Source organism: Oryza sativa, chromosome 4 (assembly GCF_034140825.1).
Source record: "Oryza sativa Japonica Group chromosome 4, ASM3414082v1".
Classification (NCBI taxonomy): Eukaryota; Viridiplantae; Streptophyta; class Magnoliopsida; order Poales; family Poaceae; genus Oryza; species Oryza sativa.
Genome location: NC_089038.1, coordinates 25,292,522 through 25,317,439, shown reverse-complemented (window position 1 = coordinate 25,317,439; position 24,918 = coordinate 25,292,522). Strand labels below are relative to the sequence as shown.

General features: G+C 45.1%; 3 protein-coding genes and 1 long non-coding RNA gene across 8 annotated transcripts; 1 reads left to right on the top strand and 3 right to left on the bottom strand.

The window, feature by feature from the left end:
* Window positions 1-3,875: 3,875 nt before the first annotated feature.
* LOC4336277 ((+)-neomenthol dehydrogenase) lies at window positions 3,876-9,852 on the top strand. Its single transcript, XM_015778616.3, has 4 exons — window positions 3,876-4,071; window positions 4,168-4,429; window positions 7,177-7,359; window positions 9,138-9,852. The coding sequence occupies exons 1-4, from the start codon at window positions 4,034-4,036 to the stop codon at window positions 9,537-9,539; spliced, it is 885 nt and encodes a 294-aa protein (XP_015634102.1). The 5' UTR covers window positions 3,876-4,033; the 3' UTR covers window positions 9,540-9,852.
* LOC136356346 (uncharacterized) lies at window positions 6,814-9,138 on the bottom strand. The gene is made up of 2 exons (XR_010741077.1): window positions 8,981-9,138; window positions 6,814-8,912 (listed from the first exon to the last, which is right to left on the bottom strand). It is a non-coding gene; the product is annotated as an uncharacterized lncRNA (long non-coding RNA).
* A 2,946-nt stretch (window positions 9,853-12,798) lies between the features above and the next one.
* Window positions 12,799-13,923, bottom strand: LOC4336276 (uncharacterized). The gene is made up of 2 exons (XM_015778820.3): window positions 13,726-13,923; window positions 12,799-13,642 (listed from the first exon to the last, which is right to left on the bottom strand). The coding sequence occupies exons 1-2, from the start codon at window positions 13,794-13,796 to the stop codon at window positions 12,925-12,927; spliced, it is 789 nt and encodes a 262-aa protein (XP_015634306.1). The 5' UTR covers window positions 13,797-13,923; the 3' UTR covers window positions 12,799-12,924.
* A 4,670-nt stretch (window positions 13,924-18,593) lies between these two features.
* LOC4336275 (protein NLP2-like) lies at window positions 18,594-24,683 on the bottom strand. 5 transcript variants are annotated; one of them, XM_066309166.1, is made up of 6 exons: window positions 24,268-24,683; window positions 23,025-24,148; window positions 22,147-22,184; window positions 21,277-22,011; window positions 20,102-20,225; window positions 18,594-19,969 (listed from the first exon to the last, which is right to left on the bottom strand). In XM_066309166.1, exons 2-6 carry the CDS (start codon window positions 23,893-23,895, stop codon window positions 18,927-18,929), a joined length of 2,811 nt encoding a protein of 936 aa, XP_066165263.1. In that variant the 5' UTR covers window positions 23,896-24,148; window positions 24,268-24,683; the 3' UTR covers window positions 18,594-18,926. The 5 variants fall into 5 exon arrangements, with proteins under 5 accessions (XP_066165263.1, XP_066165262.1, XP_015636523.1 ...); XM_066309165.1 differs by having other exon boundaries at window positions 24,300-24,683; XM_015781037.3 differs by having other exon boundaries at window positions 22,147-22,188; window positions 23,029-24,148; window positions 24,361-24,683.
* Window positions 24,684-24,918: the final 235 nt, after the last annotated feature.

Genomic DNA, 24,918 nt, shown 5'->3' with positions numbered 1-24,918 from the left:
CGGTGGTGCGGCGCGGCAAGGGGATCCGGGCGGCCTAGGCGAGCGGGGCGGCGACAAGCTGGCCGGCCGACCTAACGGCGGCGGCACATGGCCCGGTGGTCGCCGGCGGCGGCCACCGGCGTGGCAGCACGCATGGGAGACAGAGGAGGGAGGCAAGGAGGGAGAGGAGGAGCTCACCAAGGACGCGACGACGAGGGGCGGGGAAAGGCGGGGGAGCTCGGCGTCGGCGCTCCTCGGGACGAAGGCGGAACGGCGGCCCGGCGGCGTAGGGTGGAGGTGGCTTGGGATGCACGGTGGAAGGGTGGTTGCGGCGATTAAATGGGGAAACGGAGCGGAGGCCGGGGTGCGGCGAGGCACGGAGAAGCCGGTGGTGCAAACGGCGCGGCGCGGCAGTGGCTAGGGCGGCGGCTAGAGGTGGCCGGAGCTCGCCGGGGACCGATGGAGAGCGGGAGCACGGTGGAGAGGTGGTTCGCGTGGTGGAAGGGGAGGAAGAAACGGCGGCCGAGCGTGCCCTTGAGGTGGCAAAGCCAGCGGTGGCGGCGGAGTAGTGCGGCGGCGACCCTAGCGACGGGAAACGGCGGCCGGAGTTCGCCGGAGTGTGGCGGCGCGCGGGAACGACGTGGGGAGAGCGAGGGAGAGAGTGCCGGGCCCGGGAAACAAGGGGAAATGGACGAGGGGAGCACGGGGGTGCTTTTTATGGGCTCGGGAAGGCGGGATCGAGGCCGGACGTGGCGGAATCGGCTGGCGAAGTGGGCGCCGACGTGGGGTGGTGGAGGGGTTAACCGGCGCCGATTTTCGCGGGGAGAGTGGGGGAAAACGGCGCCGACGTGGGCGACGACCGCGTCCACGCACGCGCGGGAGAGGGAGTCGCGCGGGAGAGGCGGCGACGTGGGAGGATTTGGCGGCCATGGCGGCGGTTAGGGCGACGGGAGGTAAGGGATGAAGATGACAGGTGGGGCCTCGGGTCCCACCTGTCGGGGAGAGAGAGAGGGGAAAACGGGAGAGGGAGGTAAAGCAGACTTGAGGGAGAGAGAGCCGAGCGGGCCGAGGGAGGAGGCCGGCCTAGGAAGGAGGGGAGGAAAACCGGGGGACGTAAAGTAGACTTTCGCAAGGCGCGGGCCGGCCGAGAGAGGGAGGAGGCGCGCGGCCCACGGGAGTGGAGGGGAAGGCTTGGGCCAAGCCCAAAAGGGGGAAAGGGGAAGATTATTTTCTTTTCTTTTTATTCTAATTGGTTAAATGAACTTTGTGACTTTAAAATTATTTCTTGAGCTCCGAAAATTTGCGGAAAAATCCGGAGAGTATTTTTGGGGCACAAAGAATATTGCAAAATATTCCCGGCCAATGATTTTTTTAAAGGAAATTTTAATTTCCTCTATAATTTCACTTGATTAAATTGATTTAACCTTTAATATAATTTCTAGAAATGTATTATTAATTGATTTTTAATCCCGAACGAAAATCGGGGTGTTACAAAACCGCGGTAGCGGGAACCGGCGGGCGGCGGCGAAAATCGAATGGCGGCGACGGGAGGTTGACACCGGGAGAGAAGAGAGAGAGACAGAGAGGGAGAGAGCGGCCCTCCTTCTCGGCTCGGCTGCATGCAATGCACGTGCGAGGGGTGCGGGTTGAGAGGGGGAGATGGGCCGAGGGGAGGGGATCCAGCCCATCCAAAATTATGAGGACGCAAAATAGACTTTTACAGAGAAGACATATTTGGAGAGAATTCGAGTTGGGGGTTTGGATTTGGATTTCGAATTGGATGCTTGGTCTTAGGGACACAAGGTGGAGTCAAGGAAGGAACTCAAATGGGAATCGGGAACAGGTATTTCGCAAGGATTTCAAGAGAGGATTTGAATTTCGGGATTTGATTTGGAGTCTTGAATTGGAAAAGGAATTTTGAGGAGGATGATTTTGATGGTGATGAGAGGGATCGAGGACGGATTTAAATTGAGATATTGGCACAACTTTAGACTCAGCACTCAAAGAACGGAAATTTTCGCAATTAGGATTTTACTGAATTAGTTTTTAACGTCTCACGAAAAGCGGAGCGTTACACGGGCCTTCCATGGAGCCTCCGTCAGCATTGCCGTCGAGCCGCCGCCACCTTCCCCATTGCCGCCGCCCGAGTCCATGAGCCACGGGCCAGATCTAGAGAGTTCGATGGAAGGAGAGGCTGGAGGCGGGGAAGAGACGGCGGAGGGAGAGGTTGGAGGCGGGGAGGGGATGACGGAGGGAGAGGTCGGAGGCGACAGCCGCCGCTAGCTATTGAGTTGGGCTCGAGCAGCATCCGAGATTGAGAGGCGCCGATGGGGAAGGGGAACAGCGGAGAGGAGGGAGAGCTACGCTGGCAGTCAGGGGAAGTGGAGCTGTGCCGGTGCTGGTGGGGGAAGGCAAGGAGGCAGGCCAGCCTGAGGAGATGAAGGGCACAACCTGGGGAAGAAAGGGAGGCCAGCGCACTGTGGGAGATTAGAATTTGTCATATGTGTGGCTTCATTCAATTTTCTTGTCTAGGTGGAGCATATAGTCACACGAAATAAACCCGACACATTGCTAATGCCCTTACCACACCTAAATATATAGGCCTGTTTGGATTAGGGACTAAAATATTAGTCCCTGTCACATCAAATGTTTGACACTAATTAGAAGTATTAAATGTAGACTAATGACAAAACTCATTCCATAAGTCTGGACTAATTCGTGAGACGAATCTATTAAGCCTAATTAATCTATGATTAGCCTATGTGATGCTACAGTGAACATGTGCTAATTATGGATTAATTAGGTTTAAAAAATTTATCTCGTGAATTAGCTCTCACTTATACAATTAATTTTATTATTAGACTATATTTAATACTTATAATTAGTATCAAATATCCGATATGACGGGACTAAATTTTTAGTCCCTATCCAAACACCACCATAGGGTGCGACCGTCGATTGGTCGATTGCACGGCCCACGGCATAGTAGGACGCCTAGCCCCGTTTAGTTCCCAAAAAGTTTTTCCCAAAAACATCACATCGAATCTTTGGATACATGCATAGAGCATTAATAAAGATTAAAAGAAAAACTAATTGCACAGTTAGGGAGAAAATCGCGAGACAAATCTTTTGAGTCTAATTAGTTCATGATTAGCCATAAGCTACAGTAATCCACATGTGCTAATGGCGGATTAATTAGGCTCAGAAGATTCGTCTCGCGGTTTTCAAGCGAGTTATGAAATTAGTTTTTTCATTCGTGTCCGAAAACCCCTTCCGACATCCGGTCAAACGTCCGATGTGACACCCAAAAATTTTTATTTCGCGAACTAAGGGCCCCTTTGATTTGTAGGAAAAATGTAGAAATTTTGGAGGATTTCAATCATATGGAAAAAAAAATCCTATGAAGGCCTTTGAAACAAAGGATTGCATCCTATCCAATCCTTTAAAATTCCTATGGAATGGGTAATCCTATGCATATTTTAGAGGAAAGTTAGCAAGAGGTCTAACCTCTTGGAACATTTCCTCTGAGTCTATCTCTCTAATCTGATTCCTGCGTTTTTCTTGTGGTCCGATCAAACGGCCATTCCTGTATTTTTTCTGTGTTTTGCAATCCTCTATTTTACAATTGTATTTATGTCAGAATCCTATATTTTTCCTAATCCTTTGTTTTTTTATTCCTATATGATTCAAAGGGGCCTAAACATGCCCCTACTTGGAAGTTGGAACTCTCCACAGGGTTCCCCTCACCCCTTCAGCGGCTTGAGCTTGACAGCTCCCTGGTGCATAGGACTCCAGTACGCGATACGTCCCGTCCGTTTGACCACCCAAAGCGGGGCGTGGCCTGGCCTGTCTGTCCGCCTGTATACATATCTCCCCTACCTCGCCCACTGCCGGACGCCCAGCGATCCAGTGCCCCCCACTCCCCACCACCCGCGCGTGGCCCGGCACGAACACCTCAACCTTTCTTTCCTTCCCTTACCAAGCGCCAAGCTAGCCCCAAGCAGAGCTCTCAACGAGAGGAGATCGATCGATCGATCTCTCGCTCCGTCCATTGATGGACTACTCGAGCTCCAAGGAGCCGTCCTCGGCAAGGTGACCACCACCATCGCCCGCTCGCGCTCGGCTTCCTGTCCTGTCCTTGCGTCGTTCGATCTGACTGGGTTTTTTTTCGTTCCGTTCGTAATACAGGGCGTGGTGGACGAGGGAGACGGTGGCCGTGGTGACCGGCGCGAACAGGGGCATCGGGCTCGCGCTGGCGGCGCGGCTCGGGGAGCACGGCATCACCGTGGTGCTCACCGCGCGGGACGCCGAGCGAGGGGAGGCCGCCGCCGCGGCGCTCCGTGCCCGGGGCCTCCACGTCGTCTTCCACCGCCTCGACGTCGCCGACCCTGCCTCCGTGCAGGCCTTCGCCGCCTGGCTCCGCGACGCCATCGGCGGCCTCGACATCCTGGTGAGTCAGTCAGCCATCACGTCAAATCAAACCCCCTTCCCCTTCTCCGAGGTTTCCGCTCGCCCGTCATTATTACGTCTTCTCCACAGTCCAGATGATGGCAACGTATCTTATCGCCAACAGTTTAGGCCACGCTCTGCCACTTTAATCCTGCACAGTAAGCGCTCGCGATCGGTATAGAACAGTAACGATTTTCGTATGCATGCGACGCCCGATTGGGCAAATTGCGTATTTAGGCGGAAGTGGAGCGCCCGTCAAGATCGGTTCTTGCGAGGCTGCATTATTGCTCCTCCCGCCATGAGTGCTAGCCCTGCTAGGCCCCAAGGGGGCGAGGGGCGCGCGCGGCGGGCGACCAACCGAATAAAATTGTCGCGTGTGGGGAAAAGGAAAGGGCAAATCCGAAGCCGCCGCCGCCACCGCCTCATGCGGGCGATGGCTGGGCGAGCGGTCGCTTTGGCTGGGCCCCCTCTGTCACTGACACGTAGCAGACGGTCGGCGTCGCATCCGGAATTCCGGGCTCCCTTCCCTCTCCCTCCCGGCGCCGAGGCTGAGTCGTGCTCGTGCATGCTGCCGGACAGCGACACGGCCCGTCGGCCCGCAACCTGGTCCTAACGTCCAACGTGTTGCGTTTCGTTTCGCTTGCGCCCGGAGCCAACTCGAGCGCTCAAAGAAGTCAGGGTTCTGATAGCTCGCAAATACTTGCTGCGTTTCTTTAAGAAGTATACGAGACTTGCTACGGTGCTCTCTACTGACAGTAGAAATCTATCTAAATCATTGATCTCATTTGATCAAATGGTTCATATCTATTTATACTATAAGGTGGAGGGGCATTATTGTCAGAAAAAAATAAGTGCGGAGGGTATAATCATCATTTAGTAGTGACAACTTTTTTTCTTCTTTTTTGGCTTTGTCGATGAAATATGAGCGATGCCAATGTGATGGATGATCATAGATCGATTTAGCTAGAAAAAAAATAAATAACAAAGTAACTCATATTCATTGAATTAGTAACTTACTAATTTATCCTTAATAATAATGGTAGTATAATACTACTAGTATAGAGCACTAGAGCATCTCTCTTAAGTATATATGATGGCGTTAATTTTTAGACACACGTTTGATCATTCGTCATATGAAAAAAAAAGTTATCACTATTTATTTTGTTGTGGTTTGTTTTATTTTAAATAAGTATGTTTTATGTTGTTTCATTTTTTTTCAAAAATGAATAATATGAATAATTAAATGTACATATAAAAGTCATGTTATACACTCACGATTTTGATATTTTTAAAGTTAAATTTCTGTAAGTTTTTTCTAAAAAGACAGTAACATTTTCAACACAAAACAAATATACTATCAACATATATTCAATGTTCGATTTAATGAAACTAATTTGGTGTTGTACATGCTATTATTTTTCTATAAACTTGATCCTTATTAGAAACCCGTCTTATAATACTCCATCCACGAGAGTTAGACCTATTTTATATCTTAGTTTTTCCAAATAAGTTGTTTCTATTTTGTCTCTATGCATTCAAAGACTTAAATGAATAGGTAAATTAAATGTTTAACCAGAAACTAATGAGCCATCTTAATACTCATTGGTTGCATGAGTGCTTACACTACTTGATCTTTGTTATATGTTAGATAGTTAATTTGTGTTTGGTCTTGGTGAGAAAAGTAATACGGAGTAGTGTAATTTTTGTGGAAGGATAGAGTATGAAATATAGGGAGTATTAAAAAGCTCATGATAACGTGCCGCTGCCCGCTGATTGGCTCTGGCTGCAGCACTTTTGACTATCTAGGTGGAGTAACAACTTACAATCTTGTTGGCTGGTCTTGTTCTTAATTCTGCAAGCTGTTTAATTTTCTTCAAGTCAAATCCGTCCATTGGTTAATCCGTATTGCCACTTTGTTACAAGTCGGATATCTCTCCCTTTCATTCGTTCAAAGTTCAAACCCATACTTGCAGAGGCGTTGGAAGCCATAGCTCCCGGCCTGTGTTTATATATGCTTGGAGCTGCTCCTGTGTAATGCGTAATTTACTGAACTGGAGTATGTTACTGCTTACGGCCAGTCTTAACGACAGCTGCCAGAACAGAAGAACAAAAACAAACACATGATCTTCAGGCTGTGCAAACCGAGCTAGGCAGATTGGGGCATTGGGCCATGGTCAAGCTAGGTGACCTGTAATCTACCAAAATGGTGATCCATACTCCTTACCTGAATACAATGATGGCGTGGTTTATTCATGTTGAGCTGGCACTTTCAGATAACGGGTGTTAAGTTTGATCTAATCGATCTCCATCTGTTTGTTGGCACATCCATACCATCAAGTAATCTAACTGACATTAAGAGGGTAGCTTTTGTAGAGTACGATGAGGCCTGAGACTTTGTGGAGTGATAGGCATAGTACACCACATTTTTTAGATAATGAAAATGGATTACATCTCCGGTCTCTGCCCGTGGGCACACAACCAAAAAGTCTCTGAAGTAAACAGAAAAGAAATTAAAAAAAAAAGCGTGATACGACAAACCCTTAACTTATGTCAATAAGATGATCTACATATAGTGACCAAGTGCGGTTTAGTGGAGTACATTTCCAGCCTCCTAACATTATAGCTGCAATAAAAGGGAGTTGTTACTATCTGAAACCAGTTCGTTCAGTAGCTCCACTCTAATCCATGATGACTTGCTTTTTTCTGCGATGATGAAATGAATTGTATCTGCACATTTTGTTGATGTAGGTGAACAATGCAGCAGTTTCATTCAATGAAATTGACACTAACTCAGTGGAGCACGCCGAGACGGTCCTTAGAACGAACTTCTATGGGGCCAAGATGCTGACTGAAGCACTCCTGCCACTTTTCCGGCGATCACCAGCCACCAGCCGAATACTGAATATCAGCTCCCAACTTGGACTACTCAATGTAAGTGCTCAAATGGATATTTATAATTCATGTTAATCTAGTATTGCTTCCCTGTCCATATATCTCGTCACACCCAAAATTATAGAACTAGTGGATGAACTTGTTTGAAACTCTCCTGAAAAAAAAAAATCTAAGATGGAACACGCAACTATTTTACCTTCATTGTTGTGTACCTCATAGATCATCGATAGATAACAAGACAAGGAAAATAAATGATGATATTTTCATGAGGAAAATAATATTTGTTGCTTGTCGTATTGAAAGATTTTTTTTCTTTTTAATAAAGACTAGCCTCTAATTTGTTTTTAATAAAGAATAGCTGGTTGTAGCTCAAATTGTTAGGAAAAAAAATTCCATAGTGGTCTCCTTGTACATCATGAGTCACGTTAAGTGTATGTGCGTTGAAACTTTGAGCCTGTAATTAACTAATTCTCTTTAAGTATAGTGTCACTGACCTAACCGTTTTTGGATTAAATCAAACTATGTTTTAAAACAACAGTAGTTTTGACATATCAAGAGGCAAGCTTGACAAGTAGTAGCACACAAATAGCTAGTAGATAAAGACTTGAGATTATGAAGTGTGAATGCACGAGACCAGTGGTGGACAAATTATAATTTGAAGCTTATCTTAAGGCATAATGCATATCTCATCATGAATGTGCTGGCTAATACGTTGTCTATGGTCTGTACAAATACACGGCCAAATACATGTCATTTTGAAGTCTTTTCTTTCATTATCACTGACACAGCATAAACTAGAATCCGCAACTTGTTTGTTTTCTAGCTAAACTCCAAGTTTACAGAAGTTCTTCCGTCTAATTTACTCCCAACTACATTTGGAGTGTTGAGCAGAAGTTGAAAGATGATCTTTATATGCAAGTTTGAAAATCACGTACTATCATGCGCAATTTATGTTTCTTGCACAGAGACGAACCCTTAAAATTTTCCAGTTATAAATGGTTGTATAGGTTGTAAAACTAAGCTTGCGTCGCTTTCGTCGTCACATGCATATGCTATTAGTATATAACTAAAGCTGGAGAGATCTTCTCTCACAAAAGATCTGTATACATGGGCCATAAAGTTAAAAAACACGAAAGGGGACGAGGATAAGAGGTTTGAAAGCAACGGGAAAAGAGCGAGGAATCTATTGACTCTTATTTTCTGACTCTTATTTTCTCAGTATTCCCTCCATTTCATATTATAAATCGTTTTGATTTTTTTTTCCTAGTCAATTTTTTAAAAATCTGATCAAATTGATAGAAAAATTTAGCAACGTCTATAACACTAAATTAGTTTTTATCGAAACTAATATTTAATATATTTTGATAGTGTGTTTGTTTCATGTTGAAAATGCTATTATATTTTTTTTATAAACTTGATCAAACTTAAATGAGTTTGACTAGAAAAAAAATAAAATAATTTATAATATGAAACAGAGGGAGTAGTTTACAGCGACGAGAAACAGAGGGAGTAGTTTACAGCGACGAAAGTTGGTTAAACTTACAGCAGGGCATCAGCAAGTCAGCATCTGTAGTGCATCAGCAAGTCAGCATCTGTAGTGCAACGGCATCATTAAACGCAGAATGTGTACACGACGACTAATTTTGCAAACGAATCTAACCTGCCTTTGAAAGGGAATTTCGGCATCGAAGTTTCTCTATCTGCAGCAGATATCCTCGCGCGCACCCACACACACACACAAAAAAAAAACAAAAAGTGAGATTCGAGATATGTTTTTCTCGTTGTGATGATGGATTGGCTGCGTGTTTGTGCTGCAGAAGGTGAGCGACCCGGAGCTGAAGCGGCTGCTCCAGGACGAGGAGAGGCTGACGGAGGCGGAGGTGGAGGGGATGGCGTCGCGGTTCCTGGCGCAGGTGAAGGACGGGACGTGGCGCGGGCAGGGGTGGCCCAAGGTGTGGACGGACTACTCGGTGTCCAAGCTGGCCCTGAACGCGTACGCGCGGGTGCTGGCGCGGCGGCTGCAGGCGCGCGGCGACCGGGTGAGCGTCAACTGCTTCTGCCCCGGGTTCACGCGGACGGACATGACCCGCGGCTGGGGGAAGCGCACCGCGGAGGAGGCTGCCGAGATCGGGGCGCGCCTCGCCCTGCTCCCGCCCGGCGAGCTCCCCACGGGCACCTTCTTCAAGTGGTGCACGCCGCAGCTCTACTCCAAGCTCTGACGGCCGCCGCGCCGCGCGAGCCGCGAGGCATCCGTGTAGTGCGGTGCGGTTTGTAATTGTGCGGACAAGCGCCTCGCGCCCTCGCCGTCCTGTGCCGCGCGGTCTCAGCAACGAGCTCAATTACTGTGTATACTTAGTAGGTGTGTGACCGTCCAGCTGAATATATGTTCAGAATCAGATCCAACATTAGCAGAGCGAAATCGGTAGCGCGGCCGCTTTATTCTATCCTTACCTATCTTGTCTGAATTCTGAAGTTGTGCGTTCCACCGTTAACGTTTAGCGAGAGAAGGAACGAGTTCGTTCTTCTTTTCTCCTTTTTTGGCGCCATGGATGTTCAGTGCAGAGGAGTCAGGACAGTATGCCCCGTTTAGTCCCCCAATTTTTTTTCCTAAAAATATCACATCGAATCTTTAGATATATGCATGAAATATTAAATATAGATAAATGAAAAAACTAATTGCACGGTTAGAAGGGAAATCACGAGACAAATCTTCTGAGCCTAAATAGTCCATGATTAGCCATAAATGCTACAGTAACCCACATATGCTAATGACGGATTAATTAGGCTCAAAAGATTCGTCTCGCGGTTTCCAGGCGAGTTATGAAATTATTTTTTTCATTCGTGTCAAAAAAAACCTTCCGACATCCAATCAAACATCTGATGTGACATTCAAAAATTTTCTTTTAACGAACTAAACAGTTGGTGCAACAGGGAAGAAACGAATAGTACTCTTGAAAGCCCAGAAGATCCAGACGAGCACTTTTTTTCAAGTTGGATGCTAACCATGTGTAGAATTTATACTGCCGGTGAAAATGGTCGCTAGATGATAAATCGGAGTTTTTGGATAATCAATATTCCCTCCACCCTAAATATAACTACTTATGACTTTTAAATTTTGTTATAAAATACACCGTCCGACGGAGGGAGTATAGCTACTTTTCCATCTATTTTCTCATCTCAACCAATCACTGCTATCTCGTATTTAATTTCTTCACAATTTTTCTTATTTCAACCAACAACAATCATTTCTCATTTAATTTCACCCCCTACGTGAAAAACTTGCGACATGCTTATATTAAGCGACAAAGGGGAACTCACTCTATTCACCAATATTTGTTGGTCTTGGTTTTAGATTTGTCAACTAGGGCTCCTTTGGAACATAGGAATTTTAAAACACAGAACCAGGAAAAACATAAGAATTGGAGTGACAATGTAACCCTAGGGAATATGAAAAAAAAATGAATTGCTCAATTGTGTTGTTTGAATGCTTCACAGGAAACGGTACATAAAATTGGAGAGAGAATGACCCGCACGAAAATTTTCAAGAGCCTGGAGCTCATGTTAGATTTACTTCAAGATTCCTATGGATTTGGTCATTCCATAGAAATTTGAAAGATCCATTCCTTTGATTCAAAGGAGCATATAGAAAAATGTTCCAAAAGATTCACATCCTACAAAAACACTTAGGTTGTGTTCGGATGCCCCTTTTCTCAACCCATCTCTCTCGTTTTCCGCGCGCACGCTTTTCAAACTGCTAAACGGTGTGTTTTTTGCAAAACGTTTCTATACAAAAGTTGCTTAAAAAAATCAAATTAATCCTTTTTTTAAAAAATAGCAAATACTTAATTAATCATGTGCTAATGGACCGCTACATTTTCCGTGATCACTGTTCCGATGGAAACTTGTTGTAGCGAAGACATCCTTAATAAAACCTTTGTTGCAAAGGAGCCCTTATAATTCTGGCGGTTATTTTTTATGCAACAAAGGTGAATGAATAGCTCTAGATGTAGAATAATGATTCATTTTTATATTGATTAGAAACACAATAGGACGGCTTGTACGGTTTTAAAAGCATTGCTGGTCAGAACCTAATCAGGCAAAATTTGGACCGACAACTATTCATCAACCGGGATAATTTTTCAAATCCATCAATCACAGGCATACTCCCAATTTAAGCTGTTGGCCCGTGGCTATTGGCGCCAAGCAAGATTTGTCCAGCAGCGGGTGCAGAGTGCCCCGATTCCGGGCTCAAAACAAGCCCACGGGCGCTTCGGGAGGGCCCACGAATAAAAGACCAAAGAGCCGTACCAACGAATCCCAAAAGCCCCCCACCCGATTACTCGAGGCGAGATAGGTGAGGCTGCAGGACGCCAAAAGCCTTGTGGGCCCCGTGCCGGCGATGCAAATGTTCACCGGCACAGGGTTGCTACAGTACAAGTAGTACACGTCTGTACCAGTACAAGTCTACTGCGAACGAAGGCCTGAGCTGCAACCTGCAAGCCTGCATTGCCTTTTGCTTTTCCAGCCCGAAAGCAAGGGGAACATCAATCATGGAGCCCTTACTTGGCACTCCAAACCTTTTAGTATTAGCGAGCAGGGATTATGTTATCCGCGATCGAGTTAGGCTGCGTCCTTTCAAAGAGATTGGGGAGAGATTAGGAAGATTGTCACTTGTTTTCCGCGCGCACACTTCCCAAACTACTAAACGGTGTATTTTTTGTAAAAAATTTCTATATAAAAGTTGCTTTAAAAATTCATATTAGTTCATTTTTAAAATTTAAAATAGTTAATACTCAATTAATTATGCGCTAATGGCTCACCTCGTTTTGTCTATCTTCCCAATCTTTCCGGTCCCCTCACCCTCAAACACAGCCTTAGTAGTAGCACCTGTTGCTTTTGAGTAGGGTCATTTCTGCACGCTAGTATTCTAGCCGCACCGTCCGCGATCTACGAACTGTGGCGAGAAATCCAGAGATATCGCCGGACGCGGACGCGACGTACCACCACCGGCGCTGTTTGGTTCCGTACGTTGATGCGCCCATTAATCTGGGCTTCGGCAGTACAGGTTCGTCCGTTCGCTTCGCCAAAGCGCGGGCGGGTTAAAATCAATGTAATCACCCCAACGGCCGGCAGGGACTTCATACCGATCACGCATTTAACCACGAACCCCAGAAAAAAGCCCAATGAATGCGTGCCCCGCGCGACGCCGCGAGTGCCACCGCTTCCCGCTGCTGGTCCCGCGCGCGCGCCTTGCCTAGCCGTTGCGTCGGCTGCCCGCCCATTAACTCTGCCCCGCGTTTGCTCGTTCCGGCGTCGCGTTTCGATCGCCCCCGCGCCGCGCCGCGCCGCGCGGGGGAAACACGTCGGTTTCGCCGGGTTTCTCCACGACGCGCGCGTACTTTGGCGTGCGGGGCGGGCGCTGGGCTGGGCGGGACGTCCGCATCGGTCGATATGGAAGAGTCGAAGAGAACGCGCGTGTTGCTCGGAGTTTTCTTCTTGCATCATTGCGAGACAACGACAAGAGCACAAGGAACGGGAGAAGAAGTGTAAGGGAGGGAAAAAAAATTGAGAGGGGAGACAGGGACAAGCAGGGAGGCTTCGCTGTTACGCTGCGATGGGTACGGCTTGGGGTTTCCTCCGTGACGTCGGCTCGGCTGCTTCCGTCGTCGTCGTCTCCTCCTCGTCGTCGGCCTCCGACTCCGATTCCGCCAGGGCCATCCGGCGGAGCGGGCTGGGGCCGAGGCGCCGCCGCTTGGCGGCGGCCGCGTGGCGGCGCCGGATCACCTCCATCTCGTTGCGCCGCCGCGTGGCCTCCTCGTCGACGACGAACCGCCGCATCAGGATGTCGTCCGTCAGCGACTTGCCGCGGAACACCGGCCGCCTCGCGCTCTCCCCGCCGGGGCCAGGCGTCCTCATCAGCGCCCTCTGCTCGGCCGCGGGCGGCGGCGCCACCAGCGGGTTGCTGTTTCCGCCTCCGCTGCACCCGGACGCCGACGCCGACGACGCCCGCGGGTAGCTGTAGCTCCGGCGCGGCGCCACGTCGCCCGCCTGGAAGTAGAGCGCCTGCTCATTGTACGACGAGATAGGCGCGCACAGGCAGACCCGCGTGAACGACGCCGCCACGTTCAGCGACGACGACTTCCGCAGCCGAGCCCCCATCCCCGACGCCGCCGCGGCCTTCGTCGTCGTCCCCGTCCCCGCCCCCGTCGGCTGCTTCCATATCAGCAGCAACACCTCAACCGCCCGCTGGTACCACGGCGACTTCTTCGACGACACCCCTCTCGACCTCGCCGCGCCGCCGCCGCCCGCCTCTTTCGACGACCTGCGCATGGAACCATCACGTCAGCCAAACACGTAGAACGAACCGAAGCAATCATCATCATCCCACATGCAAAGTGTGCGTACCTCGTCTGCTGCTGCTGCTGCGTTGTTGTGTTCTTGGCCATGTTTTGCATCAAGAGGGAGTGGAGAAACATCTGGGCAGGGCGGCGCGCGCGTGGTGGGGAGAAGAGGAGATGGGAGAAGAACTGAGGTCACATCAAGTTGTTACATTCGTGGAGTACTTGGAAGTGAGAAGGGATCATTCAGATCAGCTCAGCTCCCATGGCGTGGAGGTACACTGGGGAGTTAGTTAAGGGGGTCGGTCATCAGTGCGGCGGGTGAGGGGCAGTTTGGTCATGTCGCTTTTTGGGCCGTAGGATACTAGGATCAATGTCAAAGTTCTCTGGAGGGAATAAGGCTGCGTCCATGACCCAACAAGGAATGCTTTTTTGGGACCCTTCCAACACTGAAGCATATGAAGTACACTCTGCATGTGTGTTGCATACTCCTACTTGCATTATTGCATATATACATTTCCCTTGGAATTTTACAGCTTTCGGTAAAATCCCTTGTTCAAAATGGGCTTAATGGTAACACAACATGACGCTAGTCATGACTCATGGGTGACAAACATACTTGTGATACTTGATACTAACCCTTGCAATGGAGAGGTTTAATTAATTAATTGTAGATAGCTACTGCTATAGAATGTTCTGCTAGTTTTAGGATTACTTCATTTCCTACCAGTATAGTATATACAATGTTGTACACATACTATATAATCTACACCCCTAATTTCAGGGGAGACTTAACACATGCTGCGGAATTCCAGCGCTACATCTCAAAGGAAAAGATAAGGAAAGGAAACCATCCAGCCTTAGCTTTTGACAAGTTTCCTCCACTGCTTGATGGCTTCCTTTTCTCTTTGATCCTTGCATGTTAGCAGCACGCATATGCTTTCTCTTTGGCCATCATTCCTCTCAAGCTAATTGATCCAACATTTAAATCTCCCAATAGGCAAAAAGGCGGTGCGACGCTTTTGCATGTACTAGTATAAACCACCAACGGGCACTAAAGTACATGGCTACCAGGCTGCACATAGGGAGGTAGTTAAGGCTAAGATCACAAAACAGAGCCTTATTATAGTTTCTTATGTCGGCCAAATCGATCAGGTTAGGTACTAAGTACGTAGTACATACACGGCCGGCCACGATACTGATGTCTCTGCATTTTTATCCTGCATCTCTTCTAGTACTCGCGTGAAGAATTAATAACGAAATGAAGAGTGAATTTCAAGACATTTCGAATTTTCAATTCATGGTACTACCATGTTGTTATGTTACAGTGGTAGTACTAGAAAAAGGGTTGGGTGTGCGACATCGATCACCGAGAATAGTTTTTGTTTTTTCTTTTCCTTAGGATCGGTCAACTAATAGAGCGGAAAAGATTGATCGACAATGGGCAGAAAGTTCTATGGGTTTATGCATATAATCAACCAAGTTGGTGATTGATAGTAGCTACTAGGTGGTTGAGAACAGAGACAGGGCAGGAATAGAAAAGACACGCCTTGTTGCGGTCGTGGCGTATGTACGTACGCCTGTATATATACATGATGGATACGTGCGGTTCAGAATGCTGAGAAGTGAAGAAATTGATTAATCAAAATCTGGAGCTACCAAACCTACCAATTCACAACACTAACATTTTCTTTTATATATATTGAGGTCATGTCTCCTCTCATCTTCAGAAAAGCTAATAAAGGTTTATAACTACCACTGATCATTTGTTTTTCCTTTTGCCCCCTTGTACCGATAAGTATAAACTAGCTCATATATATATATATATATATATATATATATATATATATATATATATATATATATATATATATATATATATATATATATATATATATATATATATATATATATATATATATATATATATATATATATATATATATATATATATATATATATATATATATATATATATATATATATATATATATATATATATATATATATATATATATATATATATATATATATATATATATATATATATATATATATATATATATATATATATATATATATATATATATATATCTGCCTGTGCCAGCCTTCTGAAATCTAAAGTACTCCTTTCCTTGAACAGGAAAAAATGTTTAATTTGAAGCAACACTTGCCACACGTACGCGTTGCATTGATTAATCCTACACAAGAAAAATGTCACTCATGGTGTTGGTGACATGCTTCGGAAGTGCAGATCAATCGAAACTATCCTAAAATTTCGTTAAGTTTCGGCGAATTGAGCTAAGCTAGGGAGAGGGAAGCCATGATGATGGCCATGTTGGATCGGATGTGTAAGAAAAAACGGGGAGGGCGAAAAGGCAAAGGAAAGCGGCCATGATCGCTTGGGCCTAAGCTAGCCTGTGTTGATGCGATGCTTTAGCTTAGCTAGGCCGCTAAAGAAGATCGCCGTGATCATGTAGCTGAGCTTTAGCTTTAAATTACACGGTAATGGTATACTATTGTGTGCTGAGCCGATCGATCACTCAGCTTGATCACGCTCTAGTCTCTCTAGCTTAAGACTTGGTACACATGGATGTCGCAAAAGCAGGCGGCACAGCGTGGAATTGATGCCGCTGGATCAGAGTACTTCGGTTCCTGAATCCGTCGATAGGCAGGACCACTGCAGAGACTGATCGGCGATTTTATTCTCTCCAGGCTACAGCTAGACGACGGCTTAGCAGTTGAAACTTGAAAGCTCTTTTTTAAGTTTGTTCTAGTGAGCATAAATGCTACTGCTATGTATATACTGCTTGGGATCTTGTCCATGGGGGCGGAAATTGACAGTACCAGGCTATAGATAGATAGATGGACCCAAATCATATTTCCTGCGTCTCGATCGTATTAAAACGGGAACGGCGACTCAGGAAGGTGCCTGGCTAATGCCTGAACTGCTTCCGTTGTTGTTGTCGTCACGGCATGATTGTTCTGCTCGACTGATGGTAGCCACTAGCCTAATGATCCCTCGCCATCTCGCGTCCCATTGCCATAGCGATGGACCACCGGGGCTAGCGGGCCAGCCCGAGCCACTTCCTGTCTTTTCGATGTCTGGAGTCTGGACCAGAGGCCGGGCTCGTCGATCTGTCCGGTGTCCAGCGAGACGGTGCACGAATTGGAGAGAGCTTTTGGCCGGCCGGCCGGTAAGGCAAGTTCCGGTCAAAAGATCGGTCGGCGACCAACCAGGCCACCGCGGCCGCGTCAGTCTCCCGGACCGGCGGCACACGCGCATGATGACATGGGCCTCCCCTGCCGTGCCCTCTCTCCGATCTTCTTCATCAGCCTCGCCGGTCGTTGGTCCCTGCGCTCCAGGTAGATGATTATGAAAAAATTTCAAAAAAATTCACAAGATAGGTTAATATGTAATATATCACTTCACAAACATGCAAGTTCAAATTCGACTTCTACAAGTTGTAACGAAAATAACAAATCAAACTCTAACTAGTATACGTATATTCACAGTTAAATTTATTGTTTTTTTTACAACTTGTAGAAGTCGAATTTGTACTTGCATGTTTGTGAAGTGATATATTACATATTAACCTATCATGTCAATTTTTTTGAAATTTTTTCATAACCATTTAGATGACATGCAAGAAACGGGTGGACGTCCACCCGAGTGTTTAAAACAGTTTCCCCTGCTACTCCTCTTGACAAATATAAGCATCTCAATCGTTTAACATCTGTTTACAAATATGGGTGTGTTTAGTTCCTGAAAAAAAGTTGGAAGTTTGAAGAATGTTAGGAGTTTGAAAAAAAAAGTTGTAAGTTTATGTGTGTAGGAAAGTTTTTTATGTGATATGATGTGATTGAAAGTTGGGAATAGAGGGAAACTAAACACGGCCATACTCTCTCTATCATATTAAAAAAAACATCCTAAAACAAGATGTGACGTTTCTTAGTATAATGAATCTGGGCATGTACTAGAAAACGTCCTATCATGTCATATGTTTTTTTTAAGATGAAGGGTTTAGGTATTTTAGAGTACTAGTATTTGTCTCATCAATTATCTCCTTTTTTTTTCGTATTTTACCGTCAAACATCTTTTTCACACCCTCACTCATCTCAAATTTCATAAAGATCATCAAAGTCTTTTCTTCTCGATCTCAATCTCTGTGAAATGAACTAGAAATGTTTATATTTGTGAACAGAGCGAGTAGTTCTGGACTTAGAGAGAGGGGTCTGACTGACCGGCTACGGCTAGCCACCATGCCGCTTTGCGGCGAAGGCGTCGTACACGCGAATTGCGACGCTGTCGTGCGGTTCCGTTTGTTGTCGAAGTGATGATGTCCAGTTTCAACCAAGAGGGCAGCGACCTGTTCATGTCAGCTGGACTTTTTAGCTCTAACCGACCACAGGTGTTAGCTTTCGTATCATCAAGAAATCACCAGCTGCTACACGGTATAACCTGCTCCGGCTACATTTCAGCCAATAAATGCCTAAAATGACAAGCAATCGGTCCTGTCGAGCGTCACTTTTTAGTAGATTGAGTGTGCAGAAAAGATGCCATAATAGACTCAGTCGCTTCATGCCCACAAAGATATATACAGTAGTAAGTACACAGCACACGGGTCGTAATATACAATAATTCAGAGAGCTGAAAGAAGCAGATTTACAGTTGGACCAATATGTGCAGAAACATTCGTGAGCATGTACTCCCTCCGGTTCCATATAAATTGACGTTTTAGAAAAAACAAGGTTAAGGTCAAACTTTTATAACTTTGACCATCACTAACTTTAAAAATATTTGGTTTAAAAGAACTAGAACAACATATATAGATTTGTCTTTTAAAGCACTATAATAAAACTAAACATGCATTTATTTATTATATATATTATAATAGAAAAATAAGGTAAAAGATATATTTTGTAGACCGTGTCTTTGTCTAAAACATTAATTAAAATGAAACCGGAGGGAGTACAACAGAGAGCCAGGACCACGATTCACAAGCACTGTACACCATCATGACAACAGGTTATTGTCATGTACTCGTGTTCAACAAACTTAAGACCTTAATGGCATTGTTTCTTGCGAGAATATGATCTGATCTGTGTGGGATGATGACTCCACCGTTGATGCTAGCTAAACTGCATAATATACCCTACTGCATACATAATACAAACCCTATTGGCTGTTGCTACAACAAAGACTAGCCTACTGTAATATGGTACAGTTGAGGGTTGGGTGACAGGAGCCCAGGATTCCCTACCATGTTATGAGCTATGTGCCGCCAACTGCAAGCAGGTGCTGCTTCCCGAGCTGCTGACGATGCAAGGGAGATCTCGTACCTGGAGTTTCACGATTCGCGACCCTATGGAGTCGAGAACATCGACGCACTCCTGGAGATCTGAATCGTTTGCCAAGATGACCCATTCATCCTCGTCGTCCTTGTACTTGAGCTGGTATGCTCCGGTTGGCAGCTTAAATCTCTTTGCTATTTCTTCCAATAGGTGATACCAACCCATAGATGGCAAGAACTTGAACCGCACAGTGTCTCCGTTGTAGGTTGCCTTAACTGTCAGTGCAGGACTGGCTGCATCTTTAAGAGCACTTCTTGTGTTCTGTTTGAAGGTAGGGTGGCTTGATGCGCTGCCGCTAGAAGAGTCAGTCATACCAGAGGTAGAAGGGTGCATGTGGTCCTTGTCCTCGGCTTCATGATTGTCAAGCATATCAAGATCTTCTTGTTGTATAGATGGTGAGTTTCTTCCAACTATTTGATTTCTGGTGCTTTCGGAACTTGGGCGGAGAGAGCTAGAAGGATTGGTGCAATCTGTTCCCTTGAGATGCAAAGCACTAAAAGCACCAGTGGGACATAATGGACCTTGTGTGACCTCAGAATTAGATTTTGCTGTGGCATTTGCACCATAAAAATCACTGTTACCACTGCCAATGTGAAATTCATCCTCGTTACTTTTCTTCACATCAGAGATCTGCAACTGGCAACTTTGTCTTTGCGATCCATCAGGCAAAGAACACCCTTCTTCAGATTTTAGGTCAGAATTCTCTTCCACAGTTTTTCCGACTGATGGAGTTGGCAAACCATCGCAAGAAGGGAATGTCAACTTTTCTGGCAGAGAAACTACTGGAACAAGAGATCCAGTAGCAGGATCATATTGCAAGGATCTGTCCACACCATGAACAGAGTTTATGACAGTTTGAATCTTCTTTAATGAACGATTAACCTTGTTTATCTTGCGAGATGGCCATCGTGAAATTCCATGATGCCGGCATATCCGTTTCAAAGTTGTTGGACAAACTGCACCCAATATTAAAAGAAGGCATCAGCAGAAAGTCAACCATTTAATTATACCCTATTTACATAAAGTAGATCAAATAACACAGTAAAGGTTTGTTAAGTTCATTTTACAAAAAGACACTAGAGGCTCACCACCAAGGCTCTTTGCAGCATCCTTTAGGCTCCCAGAGAAGTACTTACGAAGAACATCCAAGCTAATATTCTTCTCAGCTGTACTGCGCTTTTTCTCTGCATGTCCTATGGAACTAGGCTGTACCTGCAGCGCAGAAGGAGATCAGTCAACAAGTGGATACACACATTCTAGATTCTAGAGTAAATTTCACAAAACCCCAGGTTTTGAGGCACATGTAAAGCAAAACCCCATGTTTATGGCAAATACTCATAATTTCATTATTATATATCATATTTTTGGTATATGTTCACATTAGTAGGCTCAAAATACATATCCCTCGCATGTATTTTATCTTCTTCCTTACTCTTACATTGCATGATTAAAAAAACACAAAATTATCTCATTAATACTGACACATTAATCAGATACCTATACATTTAAATAATCATACTACCAATAACCAATGCTTGTTAAAATGAGGCTAACATGTATATATACTCAGGAATATCTCATATTATAATTTTTCAATTATTATGCATAAATATATTAGCAAAAACAATGATATAAGCTTTAACATGGGGTTTCTTGAAACATTTTGCCCCAAAACTTCGGGTTCTTCGAAACAAATCGTAATACCTGGGGTTTTATGTTATGGGTACTTCAAAACCTGGGATTTTGTGAAAGTTACTCTAGACTTTTTATTATCAACTTGATTACATTTATGTATTAATGTTGAGTATGGATTTTGTGGATTTAACCCATCCCAGTATGACTATGGTGGGTTGCTACTAGCATGTTCAAATGAACTTTGCTACTAGCTTACTACCATTGGACACCTTTTCCTCTAATAAAACTGAAAGGTATATATAAAAATCTCACATCTCATTAATAAAGGTGATTTTGATGACATTATTCAATAGGCAAGAGTCAAAGATACATAATCCAATTGAATTTTCAGCAATGGCTATGACTACTAAGACACAATTATTCTAGATATTTACAGAACTACATATCTCTACAGAAGAAACTTTTAAAAAGGTTCAGTTTGGTCAAGTTCATTTTGATTGCTCATGTTTACTGCTGAAAATTTTGACCCGAACACACTAAAAAGGAGTTTATATTCAAGTTATGTCACTCAGCTTCTTACTAAATCAGGTGCATAGCATGACATATTTAGTTAAAGTTAGTAGAGCACCTGCTCAGCCAACTCAGGTTCCATGACTCCTGGCTTGTTAGCTAAAGATGTATCCTCGAATGAAGCTCCTGTGATTGATTGATCACCATGTGAAGAACTTTCTGTGTGTCCAGTTGGCAAGCAACTCTCATTGTTTTTCCTGAACACAGCTGCAGTACCAGCATTAACATTATCAACTTCTGCTTCATAAACTGTTCGCAGACTTTTGCATATTCTTTGCATTGTACTGGAGAGGTTATTCAGCAACATCTGTTGTTCTCCACTGCCTTTGCAGCTGACCGGGAGAAAGAATTCTAGTATGTAGTCATCATTGCCAGTGTATGTGCTCCTTAGACGAATGGCAACAGCAGCATGCAGACTAAACTTACGTGCATGGTGTGCAAGAGGGTAATCCTCAATACTGTACTCTCTTATATCAGGCGAGAAAAATGGCAAATTAGATTTGAGTGCTCGTCCTGCAATGCCTTGCCCTTTCTCAAGATGACGTCTGGCACATGCTTGAAGAAAACCTTGCATCTTTCCATCGTTAACATAACATGCAGATTCATGGATGCGTATTATTGTTTTCCCTGATTGTGAAAAACTGGCACCATCCTTTCCAACAACATAACCACCATCAATACCATTTGATGTAGGAACCCATGTAAGGGCCAGTGGAAGCATATGTGCATGGCAAATAGCTCTGAGAACATCTAAAATCTCAGTGAAGGCAAATTTCTGGTTCTCTGTATAAAACTGCAAACAAACAAATGGTACATTCATCAAACGTCAATAGATAACACAATAAAATGAGAACTTACATTTTTCCATGGGGTGCAAGAGAAATTATCACAATATAACCGTTCAGAACTCAAAAGGTGAAGATGGTACCTTCTGATTGCTAGAACCTTTTGTAGCCTTCAAGTTCACTGCCTGCAGAAAAGTAATGTGTTTAGTATCAAATGAAAGTACCAAGTGAAATATTAGACCATAAAACAAAATAATATCCAGAGTTTACCATTGATAAGAACGGAAATGAACCCACAACTTCACATTATTATTATCAACTCAGTGAATTATTATGTAGTACGCAAAGGAATTAAGGGAAGGATAGGATTTTTTTTCTGACAACACCGGATGATATATTAGCAAATGGATAGTGATTGCTAGAATAAATCAATCTAATAAAGGATAATGAAACTACTTCATATTACCAAATGGTGAATTACACTATATTTAAATCAGTGTTATATAAAGGGTACTGAAACTACTGTGGTGGAAACTACACAAGGGGGTATTTGCTTATTTGGATTTGGGGAATTTTTGTGGTAGTTAAAATCCTAAGGATTTAGTACCAATATATGTATAAAAAAAGGTCCTCAAAACGTTTTGAGAATGCCAATAATTGATTTCAAGGAATTCGTTAGTATGCAATACGCTGCTTAGAACTACATACTGGATATGTTTGCTAAAAGAACACTCTGTATGGTTCCATAGGAATTGGAAAACTTGCATCTAACTTTCAGTGTACTCTTTTCTTCATGGCATCCACAAATGAAACAAGGAATCGGATGCATATCTAGTATATGTACTTTACCACAGTGTTTATAGAAGTTGCTAACAAATGATGACATATGACGCACTACAGAATCCAGCCATAAGTATAGATGGGATAGCATTAGCAATAGTATCCATCACTTGTACTCAAAATTCGCCTATTTAAGTTTTGAAAGTGATAATTTCATGGTATAACATCATCAAGTTAGAACTTGCCTGCAAGGCATTGCAAACGTTGTCCATCTCTGCACTGAAATCAGGCTTCTCCTTTCTTGTAACAAGCTCAAACACTGCACAGCAAGAATCCTTGCTGGGGTCATAAATTGGCATTGCAAGTGACCCACGTATCTCGTGATGGAGAGCATGCTCCATCCTCAAATACTCTGGCCTATTATAGTAGAGGACACTTGAGGTCCATTCTGGCACCCCAGAGATGAAGACCCTCCCTGGAAGCCCTGGCTGTAGACCAGGCTCCTCCTTCGCTGAAAACACAAAGTGCCTGGATACTTCTCGATACCCTGCAAGAACCTGGTCGAGTAGAAAAGGTTGCTCACATGTACTCAGCACAACATGACCCTCCTGCTCAACAGGCATCCAGACTTGGGCAAGAGCACCGCTGCCCAATGATTCCCTGAACAAGGACAAAGCCATGAGCATCCTGTCAGCAAGTGAACTGCCCACAACAGACCTTGGAACCATGCTACTCCCTTGATGGGCACCATCGTCCGAACCAAGCTCGCCTGAACTCTTGCCCGTTTTCTCTGCTTCAGTTGGATTCACTGACATTATTTGAGAAGGTTCTTCCACTGCCTCCCCTAGGCCAGAATATGCATCGAGCGGCATATCTTCACTCGTACCAGCAGCACACGGCGATGATCCCATGGATGGCCACATAGCAAACATCCGGTGTGCAGCTGGATCATTTAGCAGCGAGAATAGTTGGTCGGCCACCGAAGGGCTGTAAATCTCCGAGTAACAATCAAGGTTCATGGCTGCTGCACCATAAGGATCATCTGAAGGGCCCATAGTACCGCCGGTGTTGCCATTGCAGCCAGCACGGTTGGATGGCGTAGGCATATCCATGGCTTTGCTCCACTCGTGCAGTTTAAAGATCCTTACGACTTATCCACTCCTACAATACCAACATCGAGTTGGAGCAACTGTATTCTGCCCTGGACAAGAAGCAGAGGGGATCACTGTATTCTGCCAAAAGACAGAATCTTTGTACAACACTGGGACTAGTTTAATGGGCAGCATCTGAACAGGAGACTGCTTTTCCGATCGTATTGTTCATAGAGGGATTAGGCCTACTCCCCAGGACTGGTGGATCGATCACCTGTTGAACAATCAGCACAGGAACTCAAAAGGTCAAACCTTTGGAGTGAAAGGTCAGGAAAGGTAGCGGCTTAAAGCATCAAGAGCGAATTTCAAAACAAATGATCCAGAGAAACGCACCAAAGGCGATCAAATCTGACGCCACCACCCACCTCAAAAGTCCCCAAAACCAGTAGCAAACAGGAACATCCGCACCAAATCCAAGTATCCAACCTTGAGCCCGGCAATGACGCGCAGAACTACACCTCCCGTCGTCCCGAGCTCAATCACCAGACCACGCGGAAGCCTCCAAGCTCCTGCTCCGGGAACCGTTTCTTGGTCGCGGCGCGGAAAGCCCCAACCCTCGCGCGGAGGAAACGAGGCCAGCAGCCTCGCCTCCTGATTGGGCGCAGCGACAAGAAGCGGGGGAAAAAAAACCGGGATACGGTGGCGCAGTTGGCGCAGATTTGGAAGGGGCAACAGCGCCCAGGGAGGTGGAGACTGGAGAAGCACGAAGGAGAGAGAAGAGGAGGAGATTCCTTGGCTCAGAAATTCCCAAACTCCCAAAGCCCTGTGCGCCTTTTATTCCAGGCGGCGCAGCAGCAGATTCTTCGTTTTTCTTGTCACCGATTTTTTTGGTTTGAAAACCTCTTGTCACCGATTAATCCTCTCTTTTTTTTCTCTAATCTCGTTTGCTTTGGGGAAAATGGAGGGGGATGGCGTGAACTCACCGCAAGAGAGGAGCGGAAATAATAAGTTGACGCGACCGTATCGTGAGTGATTAAAATTTGT